Source organism: Vespa crabro, chromosome 5 (genome assembly GCF_910589235.1).
Source record: "Vespa crabro chromosome 5, iyVesCrab1.2, whole genome shotgun sequence".
Lineage (NCBI taxonomy): Eukaryota > Metazoa > Arthropoda > Insecta > Hymenoptera > Vespidae > Vespa > Vespa crabro.
Window position 1 is genome coordinate 7,924,616 of NC_060959.1, and position 17,598 is coordinate 7,942,213.

At 31.9% G+C, this 17,598-nt stretch overlaps 1 protein-coding gene across 21 annotated transcripts in view; it reads right to left on the reverse strand.

Moving 5' to 3' along the window:
* LOC124424485 (phosphatidylinositol-binding clathrin assembly protein unc-11) overlaps positions 1–17,583 on the reverse strand; it is a 22,785-nt gene extending 5,202 nt beyond the window's left edge. For 2 of the 21 annotated variants that reach the window (XM_046963603.1, XM_046963604.1), the window contains exons 1-14: positions 17,215–17,582; positions 7,891–8,033; positions 7,737–7,812; positions 6,799–6,813; positions 6,196–6,298; positions 5,883–6,091; positions 5,639–5,745; positions 5,502–5,543; positions 5,296–5,390; positions 3,008–3,176; positions 2,721–2,840; positions 1,901–2,033; positions 1,663–1,746; positions 1–697 (exon numbers count right to left, since the gene is read on the reverse strand). The exon at positions 1–697 is cut by the window's left edge and continues 143 nt beyond it. In XM_046963603.1, coding sequence (XP_046819559.1) covers positions 1–697; positions 1,663–1,746; positions 1,901–2,033; positions 2,721–2,840; positions 3,008–3,176; positions 5,296–5,390; positions 5,502–5,543; positions 5,639–5,745; positions 5,883–6,091; positions 6,196–6,298; positions 6,799–6,813; positions 7,737–7,812; positions 7,891–8,033; positions 17,215–17,494 — 2,273 coding nt within the window. In that variant the 5' untranslated portion in view covers positions 17,495–17,582. Of the gene's footprint in view, positions 698–1,662; positions 1,747–1,900; positions 2,034–2,720; positions 2,841–3,007; positions 3,177–5,295; positions 5,391–5,501; positions 5,544–5,638; positions 5,746–5,882; positions 6,092–6,195; positions 6,299–6,798; positions 6,814–7,736; positions 7,813–7,890; positions 8,034–16,451 lie in introns of all 21 variants that reach the window. The other 19 variants (XM_046963601.1, XM_046963597.1, XM_046963599.1 and 16 more) reach the window with 19 other exon arrangements.
* Positions 17,584–17,598: the final 15 nt, after the last annotated feature.

A 17,598-nucleotide genomic window follows, 5' to 3' on the forward strand; every position in this document is an offset into this window, starting at 1 on the left:
AAGCCCTGTTGGACGGGTTGTTGCGATGGTTGTTGTTGTTGTTGTTGCTGTTGTTGTTGTTGTTGTTGTTGCTGCTGCTGCTGTTGCTGCTGCTGCTGTTGCGTAGGAGGAGCGTGCTGAGCAAGGGGTGCCGGTCGCGACGGAGACCCACCCAGTGCCATGCGAATACTGTCATTTAGATCATCGAATGCACTCTTGCTCGGGGCTGCATTGGCGGCAGTTGAAGCAGGCCCCGAGGCTGGCCTACCAGGTGATGCTCCGCTAACAGCTGGAGACAATGCACGTGGTGTACCATTGGTAGCTGTCGCGGGAGGCGGTGGTCTGGGAGGCGGCGTGGCAGTGGACTTGCCAGAGGTAAGAGCCGTCGAGGGCGCAACGGCCGACGGTACTTGTGCACCGCCGGCCGCGACGTCCCCAGAGCTCCCATCTGCGGCCTTGAGCATTGCAGAGTCGCCCCCAAAGAGATCTGCCTGACCGCCGGCACTGAAGAGGTCTCCGCCGCTTTGTGATGCCGCCGCTGCTGCTGCTGCTGTTGCTGCTGCTGCTGCTTGAGCTTCGCCAACGTTACTACCGGCAGTAACGCCGCTTTGATCGAACAGCCCTAGAGCAGCGGCTGCATTGCTAGCTTGGGAAGCGGCGGTTGGGAAGTCGGACATAAAGGGATTAGGTACGGATCCGGCTGTTCCTGGGGCACCAGCTTGCGCAGAAAGTTATTAATGTGCGTGGATTAATTTTAGGTTCTACGAGAATAATTCGAAAAGATCCTTGCGATTATCGCACTGCTTCTCTCGAGAGATGCGCCAGTATTAAAGCCATAAGTCTTTCATCTATTAATTAAGATTAATAATGATTGCGATGATTTCTTGATGATGTTTCATTATGATTATTGTGTATGGTGTAACGAATGCTCCACTATTTAACATGTTCCTCGGTGTTTGTTAGTATAGCAGTTAAAACAATTAAGACGATTCTTAGATACTTGCGCATCGCTGCTTCGGCTTGTTAGTATATAGCAAATCTTCTACTATCGTTTAAATCCTTGTTAGATTATCGAAAACATGACATTTCATATATACTATATAATAACTACACAACTACATCTTAAACGTTTGCAACAAATGCATCAAACAGTCTACGAAAACACAACATTCGCTAATTTAATAAGAATTCAGCCTCATCGAATCCTTAATATTGCAAATATATCTAATTTAGATCTGTAGAGTCTTCGAAAATTTTATTTTGAAAAATGCATCTCTTACAAAATTAATTTTTATATGACTGCATAAATAAATGAATAAAGTTAAATGTTTATGCGAAGGTATTCTATAGGTCTGAGATATTATACGACAAATTTAGAACATCGAGCAGATAAAGTGTTCTTATTAACATCACAGTGTTTTATATATATATATATATATATGTATGTATGTATATGTGCGTAAATTGTATAAATCCAAGATAATATGTCAACTTTGAAATAATGTAATCTGTGTAAGTGTGTATTACAAATGATCGTACAAACCAGGCAAAAAGATTTTCTGTGCCAAAAGAACGATATTTATAATAAAAAGAAAATAGAGAATGTAAAATATAAAAATTTACTGCGATAATGACTTTTTAACGCCTTATTATTATCTAATTAAATGAAAATTAAATACTTACTTGACTGTTGATCCTGATTTCCAAAAACAGAGGAAAAGCTATTATCTGTAACAAAGTTATTATTTGCTGGTGTCGCTGCAAAACCTAAAAAACCAAAAGCAAAGAAAAAATCATAGGAAAATAGAAAAATAAAGAAAAGAACTAAAAAAAAATAAGAAACAAAAAAATTATATACATACATATATATATATATATATACATATATATATATATAAAATTAAGCGAATGTTGCATTTACCATTACCGTTGGTCATCCACATATTATTTTGTACTTGTGCAGACTGTGCAGGTGGTGCTTGTTGTGGCGCGCCAAACATATCTGCGAAAGGATTTCCTGCCAGTTGTAGCAAATCGTCGGATGCTTTTTGTGGCTAAAATATCATAAAACGTATTTTTTTTTTTTTTTTTTTTTTTTTTTTTTTTATTAAATATTAATTTATATAGTACTAATCATAAAAACCTTTTTGAAATACACGTATATATCTATACGACATATATATACATATATCGTTTGCCATATTAATTTTATAATGAATTATTAATATAATTTTTGAAAATATTATTCGATAATAATATACATATAATATAAACAATTAGAGTTATTAACATTTGATATACATTAAAATTAAACGAACAAATTTGTAAGTGATCCATGAAAAAAAGAAAATAATAAATAGGCTCACACATCTTGCCATGCTGTAGCAATTAATTACGGTAAACGTATGCAATGTTAACTCAAAAAAAAAAAAAATATATCCTGTAAAAAATATCATGGATGAACACGAGCAATAATTATTACGAATTATAGAAAAACAAGGACTAATAAGACTAAAGAGACTTAAGTCAAACAAAAATTTCTTAGAAACTCGAATCCAGGATATAAAAACTGTGTGACTGTGATTCCTAATGTTGCATCTGCCGTCATGATTGTGCTCTTAGCATGTATGTATGTAGATATCTAAGATTATTATTGATTTTGATGTAAAAGTTTCGAAATTGCCTCGTAAATAATAGAAATATAAAATATATCATGTTGCATATTTAAAATATGCAATTACCTGACTATCCGTTGATGGTGCTGCACTAAATAGATCAACTATTGGTTGATTGGCATTGTTGGTAGGTGAACTCAAGAAAGGATTTGTACTTGGACCACCTGGGGGCGATTGCACTTTTGCCTAAATTAGAAAAATGCAATTGCATATAAGTTTATTTTGTAAACACTTTTGCAATTACCACAAAAGCATAAACGCAAAAACACGAAATAAGAAGACTCTGGAGTTTACCAATTAAAGTGGGTAATTTAATATGTATTTAATGACATGTATAGCTATAAAAAGATTACCTTGTACTGATTCAAAGCTGATTCCTCTTCCGCAAGAGCTTGTTGCCTCAATGCTTCATCGATATGTCCATTTCCAGTATGATCGAGCCGTGCGTTACTAGCTGCCGTTCCAAATGCGGTACTGGTGGAAGACAGGGCGGACACTCCCGACTTTATATTCGTTCTATTGCTGCTTGGATAATGATAAGGTCGTGGGGATTGTGTGTAATTGGGAAAAAGTAGGATATATATATATATATATATATATATATATATATATATATATATACATACATACATACATATATAAATATATATATATATATATATATGGAAAAGAGAAGGAGGAGATTTTGTTTTAGCACAAATAAATGTGATGAAAGGAATAAAAGGGAGAGTTGATAATAGAAAATAAAGGAGAAGACAAACAAAAAACAAAGAAGAGTAGTGTAGTACGTATAAATGCGACAGTGCCTAGAAAAAAATTAAGTAATTGTGTGCACCTCATACTTTAAATAGCTTTTAAAAACTTACACATGCATTTATTTAATTATTATTCTCTACGAGAAAGTCTGATAAATGAGAGAAATTCTGTACTATATATAAAACGATTCATAATAAGCTACGTATTATGCATCGTAGAAGCGTGTACATCACGAACGCATCCATAATACGCTACACACGACGGTATTTACATTACCAAGCATACATAACTTTAGATAAATACATGTGCTGTAATATCATTTTACATGTCACATAGATAGTCAGACTATTATATATAAACATTTAATATCAATATCTATTTTACATTATTAACTAGTTCTTTCAAATAATATACGATATCATAAATTATATTTATTTATTTATTAATCAAATCTTATTTCAATGACTCTTATTTATATTATCATATTATTCTATATATATAAATATGTTCTCATTATTTTAATAGTATTACTATAGAAATATCAATATATATTTATTTGTTACTTTTTTTTTTTCTTACATTGAAAGTATAAGATAAAGAAATCTTTTCAATTATTATTCTCTCAATGATTAATAAGATACAATCTAAGCAATAGATGAAAGAATCCATATTCAATAACATAATTTTATTTACGTTTGCCATTTGAAAATATTGAAAATTACATTAAGGCTCTGGCCAGTCAAATCGTCCTTTTACTCCAATTATAATATCTTTTTCAGCACATATATCATCTCTTACACGAGATGTATAAAATATTACATAAAAAGCAAAATAAAACAAGAAAAGCCGAATATAATATTTTACATTTGCATAGACTATCAAAATGTGATTTTAATATGCAAATGAGTATGTACAAATCGTAAACAAAATACAAAAAAGAAAGAAAAAATTATATTTATATAAATTATCCAACCTTTTGAGCCATTATCAGTATATATATATATATATATATATATATAGAAAATCAATAAATATATGGAAATATTTATATAAAAAAATATTTTAATCGATGCGATGTTATGACTATTATTTAGAATAAAATTTTCACAACAATCGAAATATTTACAGAGAGAGAGAGAGAGATGTTATGATAGAGAGATAAAGGCTCCAAAGGTTAAATCACGTTTCTATTACCTCATAACTAAAAAGCATGTAAGCAAAATTAAACAGAGAGAAAAATTTCCTTTTATGTATAAGTATTAAATAAATATGAGCCGTGTCACATGTCCAATTGATCTACAAATAAATTAACGATAGTTACAAAGAGGTTTATGTTTGAGAAAACGAAAAAAAAAAAGGAGCAGACAGAGATGTTTGTAATTAAGTTGTTTTGTAGGATTTAATTGTGATATGACCGATGGTGAACAGCCATTCGAAATTACCGAATGACTGGACCAAAGCCGTAAAGTAATGACAAATGACAGGAAATAATGATTTTGATTTTCTTGGGCAATAATTCTATAAATTAAATAATTTTCCTATATGATTTTCATAACGTTAAAAAAAAAAATTTTTTTTTTTTGTTTCTATTTTAAACATTTTTACTTATCATTCTTCGTATCCGTTCAAACTGATACATTAGGAACAATTCATTATGCAATAAAATGAAAATTATTGCAAGCTTAATGAAAATATTGGAAGAAGATCTCATTATTTACTAATTTATTAATAAAAATTAAATATAATGCCAGCTTGATACGTTAAAAATAAATATTTCTCTCTATTTTCTCTTCTTCCATTTACCTTGTTTATTATTATTATTATTTTTTTTTTTTTTTTTTTTTTTTTTTGTAAATAAATCAATATACGAAGAAAGCTGGCATACCTTGCTGACTGCGTTGGCGTATTTGCAGCAGAGCCCTTTTTCCCTTCTAATGATGCAAGATGCTGTTCCAACGCATCTAACAAGCTACTTGGTGCCTATAAAAATACTTTTCATTTCAGTATTCAAATTTTCGTTAATAAAGATATATTATTATAGCAAAGAAAAATATAACTTTTTAAAAAATTTGTAATTTTTAAAAACATTACCTTTGTTAAATCCGGTATATCGCCTTTATCGATACCAACATCCTATTAAAAAAAAAAAAAAAGAGTTCCATTAATTAAATCCACATGTAAAATTACAAATGTAAAATTCATTGAAAAGAATTACAAATATAAATTACCTCTGCTACTTTTAAGAAGTCACCAACCCTATCCATTCTTATGAGAAACTTTTTATACAATTCCAAAGCATCTCGACATTGTTTCTTATTCATGTCAAAATACTTCTCTGTAAATAATAAAAGGAGATAATATATAAAAATTATATATTACTTTAATAATCACGAATTTTTTCTTTTTTCTTTATATATATATATATATATATATATATATATATATATATATATATATATATATATATATTACCTAAGAGGTTAATAATTCCATCATTATAACAGGCAAACAAACGTATGAGGTCTCGGAATAGAAGCATAAATGCCATGTTTATAACACCATTTGTAAGATCGTTTGCTGTACAATCAAATTCGAGTAGTGCGTCTAATTGTGATTGTAGGACAGGCAAAGTTTTTAATAATTTTTCTGCATTCATAGTACGCAACGTGCCATCTTCTTTTCTAAAAAGAAAAAAAAAGAAAAAACAAAAACAAAAATAACATTAACTTCGTATTACATTTAAATACATAGATTTATAATATATCAAATAATAGTTTCATCTTACCCTCTTTTTACTTTGCAGAAATCAAATGCCACCGTCCTGTATGAAAGAGCCTTCTCGTTCAAGTATTTGGCATATCGTCTGATAAACGGTGACATGTCGTAACCTAACGAACAATAAAGATAAAAAGAATATATTAATTATCATAATATTTTCATTAATAAAATTACCATTGATATTGATTAGACCCATTGATTAGAACGATTGATTAGAAAATATTGTAAGAACAGTTTTGATCTTGACAACGAAACTATTAAGAATACAGAATCAATAGAAATAAAAATGCATAACATTCAAAACATTTATAATATAGATCATACGCTGTATGGCATAATACAGGATGAACTAAAAATTGTTAAATGACTTTAAAAATTAATTACTCTTTTCCGAGATTTTTTAAAATTTCTATTTTTACGATTCAGAAAAAAAAAAAGAAAAATTATACCAAGAGAAGTTTCGAAAAATAGTAAAGCATTTAAAAAAATTTCTTTTTAACTTAGAAACTTTTGGCCCAGCCTGTATATATCTAATGAGTATTATTTATAATATTGATAAATTATATAAACGAAAAAAAAGGCATTGTAAGTATAAAGGAAATCGACTTACCGACGCGTGCTCCTGCTGTGCTCAAACAGAGATAAAATTAATCCAAGTTAGTAAATCATAGAAGAGAAGAAAGATGCCAGATACATGGAAAACAGAAAGATTGATTTTGCCCATATAGATCTGTAGTTGTTTTCAATGCTAGGAAGCTAGGAAGTTAGTTTGAAAGTGTTATTAAACAATATAGGGACAGAAAGCAGTAGATACGAACGTATATAAATAGCCATGTTTTCCCATGCATTTTTCTGCATATACGTGTTTTTATGCGTAGTGCGAGTCGGTATATCGGGCATAAAGAAAATTTAAAAGAAATCCTCTTTTTTACAGTTTTCAATAAGGAAGATAAGAATTTGCAATGTAAATTTATTAAAGCAATAAATACCATTTTATCATTGTACCTCATGCATACTCAGATACATATATAGATATGTATAATAATAAATAAATACTTTTGTCTGGCAAGCGAATGAACGAACGAACGTACGAACGAAAAAACAAACTGATAAATACAAATAATTACTTTTACCTCACAAGAATTTGCAATAATATACGCAGTAAATGAATAATTATTATTCAAGATATACATATAACAATAATCTTGTTGACACGTCCTTTACGAAAGGAATTAATTAATCAAAAATTTAAAGAAATTTATTTAGTATATTCTTCGGCAATCGTTATCGACAAGTAATAAACAATACGATGATTGCGCCAGAATTTATTTTACGAATTTATTATCAACAATTATTTTTACCGGCATTGCAAAACAACTTTTGATTTTTTTATTATTTCTATTAGTATCGGAGAGTACGGTACGATAATAAAAAAGAAAAGAAAAGTAAAGAAAAGGAAAAGACAAAGAAAAATCGAATCGATAGAAATAAAATGTTAAAAATTATGGTCGACCATCATTCATCCTCAGAACCCTTTTCTTCGCTCACCTTGTACTCCACTTTTATCGAGGAAATTGCTGAGCTGAAACGTGCTGTTGCTCGACGCCAAGTATTGTGTAAACCTCTGGAAAACAAAGGAGTTCATTAATTTCAACGTAATGTAAACGAATAAACATTAAATATTTGAAATAAGTATATTTACCTCGTTGCCATAACAAAGCATATGATGCACCGTTATAAGAGCTTTAAAAACGACCGTCCAATTCGTATTTTGGGATCGTTCTATCAAAAGATTAGCAAGTTGTGGTATCGAAACGTTTGGCTCGTTCGTACAATGAATGAGATCTGTAATATAATAGAAAAATATTTTAATGAAGAAACATATTCTTTCGAACTGATAAATATATTTTCGATATTTCAAGGAATTTATATGAAAAGATAAATCAAAATTGTCAAAGGAAAACTATCGCATAAGTTTACGTAATGTAAAATGTCAGATCAGACGACGTCAATATCAATTTTGTCCGATCAATCCAGAATGATCGTTTAAGGTTCGAAAGGCTGAAAATCTATACGTCAATCTTGTCGATTGGCAGAAGTAATCTCATCAAGTACGATCCCGAATCAGGGAGGTCAAGGACCGGAACCAGTGCAATGTCTCCCTGATGCACAGATAACGATCAATGATCCACATCCCTAGTTGTCCTAAAGATAGAGCTCGTTAAATGCTCGAGAGAACGAAGAGAAAGAAAAAATACTATCTCCCCTCTTCTCCTAGCCCATCTCGTGCGTCGCCCATCCAACCCACCTCCCTTTCTCTTTCTCTCTCTTTCTCTCTCTCTCTCTCTTTCATCTCATTTTAAGAGATTACCTTTTAAACTGATCAAAATGTCGATCGATCTTCAAAGCATTTGTTTGCTTTGTCAACTACGTAACTTTTTACAAAGATTACTTGATAAAATAGTATCTTATAATTATCACGATTTATCATGTAAGTATATGTAAATATATATAAATATATGTATAAGTATACGTAAAATATACGTTGTACGTAGTACAAATGGGAAGATTGTACAACTTTATAGAGATCAAAGATTGATCATGTACTGTATTATATATATATATATATATATATATATATATATATATATATATATACTTACATGGGTGTATCAAATTTGGTATTTTTAACAACCAAAAGAAGTAGAGTAGGACAATGATAGGTATGGTCTTTAAGTATTGATCGTAACGACGAAGCCAAGCTGCTTCTTGGCTTGTACATATACATACGTGTAATATATATGTTGTATGTATACATACATACATATATATATATATATATACACGCGCGCGCATGTACACATATATATAGATAAAATCGTTAAAGCTTTGGAAAAGAGGCAAAGGAAATCTTGAATGAATGATTCATAAAAACATAAAGAATTACGTTATTAAGGTAAACGCTTCTTATTTTCTCATTTCTATGTGAAATGCTAGCATATACATAACCAACGTTTGTACGTAATGTAACATTCTTATCAATATTAAGACAAACGTAGAGCTATCACGTAAAAGTTCATAAAAAAAAAAAAAAAAAAAAAAACTTTTACATTAATACTTTCATTTATACGAGAATAATAAGTCCTACATATTTATGCTATTGCAAATGACTGATTCAGTGAATACATACATACATACATATATACGTACATACATACATACATACATACATACATACGTTATGTAAGACTCATTTTCGCGTAAGTGTGACACTAAAAGCAAATCGACTTAATAATAATTATCTTTAACGTTATTATATACATAGGAAAAAAAAATGAAGAAGAGGTATTATCATCGATACATGAGAATTAAATTGTCGATCAACTTTACGAACGACAATTTGATTTTGTCGATCGATTTTACGAACGAAAAAAGAAATTCTCTCTTGCTCTTTCTCTTACTTCAATAATCATTATTTCCATTGTGATAGACATAAAAAAGAAAGAAAAAGAAAAGATAAATATCATTGACACATATAAAATCTAATTATCATTAAATTTTACGAACGAACGAACAGAACAAATACTTCCTTTCTTTCTCTGTCACACATACACTACCCCTCTCTCTCTCTCTCTCTCTCTCTTTCTCTCTCTCTCTCTTTCTCTCCTTCATCTCTTTTGACACAGAAATGTGGACATCTTAATAATCTTAAAAAAGAAAAAAAAAGAAAAAACAAGAAAAGAAAGAAAGAAAGAAAGAAAGAAAGAAAGAAAAACAAAACATGCGACCTACGACCGTATGTACGAAGTAATGCGATGTGATGCACACGCGGGTGTCTGTCTTTAAAGATTGAGTGACCGTCGTCTTTCTAAAGTAACGTGTACTTGACCTTGACAGCTTTCCTGTTCTAATTATACACCCCCGCGCATGTATGGACGGCGGCTAATTTGGTTTTACTACTGGCATCGCTCCAACGCTTCAACGCACATAAGCGCTGCTACGCTCTTCCATCGGACGCATTTCTCTCTTAGAGAGAACGCATGTGTTAAATGTGTCAACTCTCGTTCCTTTCGAATTAAAGAGAAAAAAGGGAGGGGGAAAGAGTGAGGGGGAGAAGGATGGAGAGAGAGAGAGAGAGAGAGGAAGAGAAGAACCGATTTACTTTCCTGATTCTTGTTTACCTTCGAGACGCAACTACCTAAAGGAGAAAACGTTGATTCCTCACCATTTTTGTTAATAAAAAGAGAGGGAGAGAAAGAGAGAAACAGACAGACAGAGATAGATAGATAGAACAGAAAACGTCGATTAATTTTCATTTGACTTGTCTCGTATAAGTAACATGATAACGATTTTACTTCGACAATTTAAATTGCTCGATTCTAGGATTAATGGGGAAAAAAAAGAAAAGAAAAAAGTAAAGGGATTTTATAGTCGTAACAAAAATAAACTAAACAATATGGCGTCCTTTGATAGATAAAAAAAAAAAAAAAGAAACCAAATTTATTAATATCTTCACTCTATATTAAAGTAATCACACGTCGATTTATATTATACGTACGATTATTACTTAGTTCCTTCAACTTTCATTCTCCTATATAACTTTCTTTCCAATTATCAAAAAAAAAAAAAAAAAAAAAAAAACACTTTTTTTTGTTTTTTTACGAGTCGATATAACTCTGAACACAGAAGTATACATTAAATATACGCTTTCTATGATCTGCACTTTCAAAGCAAATATCAAAGACACGTGTGACACGTACGTAATCATCCGTTAGGGAAGTGTAAGTAATGAAATTCAAATTTTACCGATTACTTATATACTTTGCTACGATTTGATTCGATTCGATTCAATTCAATTCAATTCAATTCGATTCGATTCGATTCGATTCGATTCGATTGAAGAGAAGAAGAAAAAAAAATGAATATTAAAATATATATATCGCCGAATGTAAAAGAAAGAACGTTTTCAATGTGAATGAGAAAGAACGGTCTCAATATAAACGATTAATTCTCATCGAGAGACGCAAAGAGAGAAAGAGAGAGAGTACCCAAGTACCTAAGTAGTGATATTATAAATTCTATATCGAAATCTTTTTTCTTTAAACGATCTTTCCTTGGAATTAATTTGATGAAATCATATGCAAAAAATTAAAATACGTTTCTCTCGAATAATTTATTCCTTGAAGCAACCAAACTCGATCGTAAAACGTCATTAAGTTTCTCAAATGCAAATATGATCACTATTATCGGTATAAAAAGCGAATTTTTTCTTTTTTCTCTTTTTCATCTTTCTTTTTTACAGTTTTTTCATCTCTGTTGTTGTTTCTTTTTCCTTCGTCTTTTTTTTTTTTTATTTTTATTTTTATTTCATTTTATTTTTATTTTATTTCTCATCGTTTCATATCATTAATAATTTGTCTTCCACGTGACGTAACAAATTAATCGATGAATTAAATCGAAATACATAATTTAAAACTTTCGAAATAATGTCAAATTTATAAATATATAAAATTTCTTTATCATTCTCGTATCTCATTCAGCTCAATGAGAATAAGAATCGTAGATGACGTGGTGAGGTTGACTCTTACTTAGAAAATATATACATACATATCTTGCTTATCGGTTCACGCGATCTTTCTTTCGAAACTTCTCGATTCATACGATAAAAACGCTCGTTTACTCAATGATCCAGCTAAAATATCGATCGAAAACAAAACAAAAAGAACTAACGTATTTATACGTTAAGCCTTTTTTTTTTTTTTTACATAAAACAAGTATCAATTATTTTACATTTATAATAGGTTCTATAAATATAAGGGGAGAGAAAAAAAAGGAAGGAAATAAAAAAGAAAAAAGAAAAGAAAATTCATACATTAATAACACAATCTTTAAAGAAAGAGAGAGATATATATATAATATATCTAATATTATTATTTTCATACGAAAAATAAATAAATAAATAAATATCTCAAGTAAAAGAAAATTTAGAGCATAGACAAGAAATCAAAACTTGAAGCAATTCGATAGATCATTCTCCTCGAGGATTCTTCTCGTAAATTTAATTTTTATTAATTTTTATTTTTAAGAAGGAACGCTAATAACGAATGTTTATCTCCTTGTAGAAAAAAGAAAAAAAAAAGAAAAAAAAAAGAAAAAAAAAAGGATGAATAAAGGGACGAAACAGTGAAAGAATGGCGGCTCGATCAAAACAGATGTTTCTTTCTCTCTTTCTCTCTCTCTCTCTCTCTTTTAAGGAGTCCAGTATAGTTTGCTTTTTGGCCTTTAACGCAAGATCAGCGAAAGGGTATAGGTCAAATAAGAAAACGTGCCGATGTCATTCACCTACTCGGCTTTAACAACACACGAAAGAAAGACTGTGTACCTCATTACTCGTAATCGTGCGAAGCGTGCCGTGAGATCGTGGCCGTTCAATTCTTATCGAAGAGGGAGAAGAAGAGCGAGGAAAAAAGGAGGACCAACAACAAATATGATTTACGTATTTGTAAATGAGGGCAAGAGGATGGGAGGGAGAAAAAAAGAAACTATGTGTATTTCTATATACTTTTCGCACATCCTTTAACGTATACGCATAATATAATATATATACTCCTGCATACTTTTTTCACGCTCACTTGCATTCATATTATCTATATCTATCTTTTTTTATTTTCTTCGTTCTTCTTTTTTCTCGCTTTCTTTCTTTTTTCCATCTTTCATTTCAATTACGATAATACGTTTACCCTCGTTCCTAATGCCACCTTATAAGATCATTATGACTATATAGAAACAGCCCGTATAAAGCGATTGGTTCGATATGGCATGAAATAAAAAAAAAAGAAATTACACGATAAGAAAAAAAAGAAATATATATATATATATATATATATATATATATATATATATATATGTGTGTGTGTGTATGTATGTATGTATGTATGTAGCACCGTTGAAATTGGAATTCGGTACTACGCGAATCGAAATTTGAATTTAGCGCCACTTCGTCGAAGAGTAAATTTAAAATGCGTAAAAACATGGCGCAAATTACGAAGACAACAACAATTCGTTTTACCGACCTTCACGCTGATCCTTATAATTACCGATGAACGGAAAAAAATATATATGTTATATTAATATAAATTAACGTACATGTAAAAAAAAAAAAGAAAAATATATTAAAAGAAAACAAAATGTAAGAGAGAGAGGGGAGGGAGAGAGAGAGAGAAAGAGAAAGAGAGATGAAAGAGAAAGTTTCCCCTCACTGATTTATTATCGACGTTGACTCATTACAAAAAGGGTAAGTTCTATGAAAAGTCATACTTTTTTTTTCCTCGTGTTTCAATTTTTGATTGGCGTTATCGCGCCTTCGAAGAATTTTATCATTTACGCCCCCGTCCAAGTCTGGAGATATACATACGTGCACACACAGTTGGGAGACCGGTAACGGTCAGTACGGACACGCGCCGTCGCTTTTATGATAATGAGCATCGTTTTCATGCAAGCTCACCAAAGGTCTATATATACATACACACGCGCACGTATCCATTATATTTCTCTTTTTGTATTTACTTACTTTCGCTCTCGATGAAGTTATATCACTTATCTGCCGACCGGGGAAACAATATGCATTTTTGCAACATTATCGAAACTTTCAAGTTATCGAAGCGTTATAACAGGCGTGTTACGAACTATCATTGAAAATAAGCAGATTTATTTTCATAAATTGACACCCAGGAATCCCAGGAAAAATTAAGGTTCTAATCGTAATGAGACGCTAATAATATGTACTAATAATAATAATAGCTTTTGGTTTGCTCGAAACTACATATAGATAGTTGTACTGACAAATCAAACGATTCTAAAGTCTCTTCAATATTTTCTTTTCTCTTTCTGTATTCTTCGTAGAACGAACGGTTGGACACGATCGTCTCTTTCGAATTTTAACGATTCGAGAATTATCTATATAGAATTTTTTTTCATCGTACATGACACGACTGATTGATTCGACATGAGAATAATACAATCTTTTCTACATATTTATATATTCTCTTTTCTTTTTCTTTTTTTTTTTTTAAAGATATTTATAACACAATACATCGTAAGAAAATAAAGTAAAATTAAAATCGAGAGACTCAAAACAATTAAATACTTTCAATGAAGTATGACTCTTACAATTAGAACTTGAACGAAGATAACCTATATTTTATGAAAATTTAATCGAATAAGGGCGTATCCCGTGATAAAATAATTCTCGTTTCTACGAATCATTTGTTCTTCAATATTCACCGTATGCGAATATATTCTAAATTTATAAACTTTATGAAAGGATCGTTTTTCTTGATTTTCCGGAAAATTAATTCTAATTTGTACGAGAATAGCGAAAGGATACGCACGAGAGAACGTGTAAACCATATAAGAGACTGACACACACACACACACACACACACACACTCTCTCTCTCTCTCTCTCTCTCTCTCTCTCTCTCTCTCTCTCTCTCTCTCTCTCTCTCTCCCTCTCTCTAAGGGTACTTTATATTTATGAGCTTAAATGAATAAGTCTACTTCTCAAGTTTACTTCTTGACATTTCATTACCCATTTCATTTAATTATCTCACTTAAATCAAAAATATAAAATAATTTAATGAACTTCCCATGATATTCTTTTTTTTTTTTTTTTTTTTTTTTTTTTTTTTTTTGTAAATATACATTCTTCTCTATTCTTTTCTTTTACTTCATAAAATTATAACTATGAAATATTTCAATGATAAGCTATATAAAGAAAATAACCTTGTTCCTACTCGAATGACCTTTGGTTATACTGTGATCTTACCAATAAATTTGTTGTCTTCCTATAATAAACTTATAATTCCTCATCACAAACAGCACTGCGGTATATGTATAGCTGTGTCATACGTATAACTGTATTAATAAATGTGGATGATATATAACTCGTAAATAAACATAATCATCCAACATAAATGTAATATTGGATTGGCACGCAAAATAGCAAATCTTGATATAAAATTATTGTCTTGCTAATTTATAATGTTTGCAATGTCCTTCAAAATCATGCTCCTCTTGTTGCATATTCCATAATGATAAATTTATTAAAACTTTATGGAGAAAAGTTTACCGATGAAAATAGTCATTGTGAAAAATTGTTATTACATTATTTAGAAATATTAGATAAAACTAAATTGATACAATATAATATATAATATAATATAATATAATATAATATAATATATTAACGTACATCTATGTATCATACCAGGAACGATGATTCATTCTTGTTAGCCTCCAACAATTTCTAAGAAAAAGCTAAAGCCAATATATCTTTGATAGATGCAAGGCATCTTATATTCTTTTAAATTTAAGCCATAACATCAAAGACAATACTTTTAATTAATATTTTTATAAAACAATTTTAATAAGGCCGAAATATTTTGTTCGCATAAAAAGTGAGTCAACATTTTCTAATATTTTGTTTGCATTACAACTAAAAGATTTCTCAATTATCTTGTCCAAAATCGTTCAGTAATCGGTGCATTAAAGATAAATATCACGTATCTTAAAACGTATGGTACTTGGGTGAAGTCAAGCATGGAAAAAAATCAATGTTCCTCGAGTAAAATCAATAAATCATATAACACGCTGATAGTACTATTATGAGTATCTCCATAAGAACGTAGAAAAACTGCGATCCCTATCATCATAAATTTTTTCTCGTATTCAATCTTTTTTGAAATAATGAAACATGAACAAAATTTTGTCATGTCGCACATACTCAAAATCGAATGACCTCACTACGACGTGCGGCGCATCGACGTGAGCGCGAGCATTCGCCCTCTCTCTCCCTCTCTTACTCGCTCACTCTGTCTCTCCCCTCTCTCTTACTTTTTCACTCTTTCTCTCTCTCTCTCTCTCTCTCTCTCTCTCTCTCTCTCTCTCTCTCTATCTTTCTTGAGCGTAACTGGTCTCACTGCATTCTCGCCTTCTACATACTCTCTTCGCGAAAGTCGAAAGACAAAGGGTGCTAAATGATTGCTCGTCTTTAGTACTGAAACCGAAGGGTCATAAAAAGGACATTCAGATCGAGCCGAATCGATAAAGTTGAGTCTAGTCGGTCGAGCCGAAAGTCGATGTAACCCAGGAAGAAAAAAAAAAAAAAAAAAAAAAAAAAAATAAGTGAGGGGAGACATAAAATACTTTATAAAACGAAATAGAAAAGACGTTGAGGAAAAAATAGAGCTTAAAAGGGACTTACAATCGAGATGCTTCTTTTTGGGTCCTATCATCTCCTCGGTGGTCGCTTTACATACGGACTTAGCGAGCCCTTGCCCAGCGATGCTGTGTCTGGCAGCTAGTAGCCTGTCGTTTATCGTTTGTCCCGCCATACTGCCGTCCTTCTTCCTGTCACTTTCCTTCCCCTACGTCGACGACTCTTCAAAACCGAACGTATTTGTCAGCAAGTGTTCGTCGTTTCCTTCTGTGGTCACTCTCTCAAACAGCATGTACCACTCGGCGCACGGTCACTACCGAGGTGTCCGATTCTGTGTGCGTGTGTATGTATGTGTGTGTGTGTAGAGAGAGAGAGAGAGAGAGAGAGAGAGAGAGAAAGAGAGAGAGAGAGAGAGACAGTGTGTGTCTTTCTAAGTGAATATGCTCGTATGCGTATATATCTCTTCGCGGACGTGGATTCGGAAGAAAGCGAAAAGTGAAAGAGGGAGAAAGAGGAAATGAGAATCAAACAGAGAGAGAGAGAGAGAGAGAGAGAGAGAGAGAGAGAGAGAGAGAGAGAGAGAGAGAGAGAGAGAGAGTAAGAGAGAGAGAGAGATAACACGATTACACGAGCAAGATAGTAGAAGACACAGGGTAGGAAAAGAAAATGAAAAGCCGAATTGGCACCACCTAAGTGTCTTCCGCACGAGACGTTAAACGTTGATTAACTGTCCTTTCGACAGATATACTTTTATCTCTCCTCGCCCAAATTCCCTCTTTCTACTCTTTTTCTCGCGTATATCACCTACCGGAGCCGTACGAGCTCGCGCTCGCGTTTAACACGCTCGCCAGGCTAATACGGCTCAGCTCTGAACGCGACGACGAGAACGACGAAAACGACAACCACGACGACAACAGCTCGGCTTCGCACCGGCGACGAGAGGCTATCGCGAATTGCTTTAAGATGGCGACCTCGCTATCCTCCCCCCACCATTCATACCTCCCTCGGCTGAACCAATCGCGTACAAGTCCTGATCGATGCTCCCTCCTCGAACATCGACCGTCGATCGTCATACCGTCCAATGACATTGCGATATGGTCACATGATCATTAATACACCTGGCGCACCTTCACCGATCAGACGGCGCGAAAATTTTAACCTTTAAATTGTCTTTAAATATCGTTTTATCTCA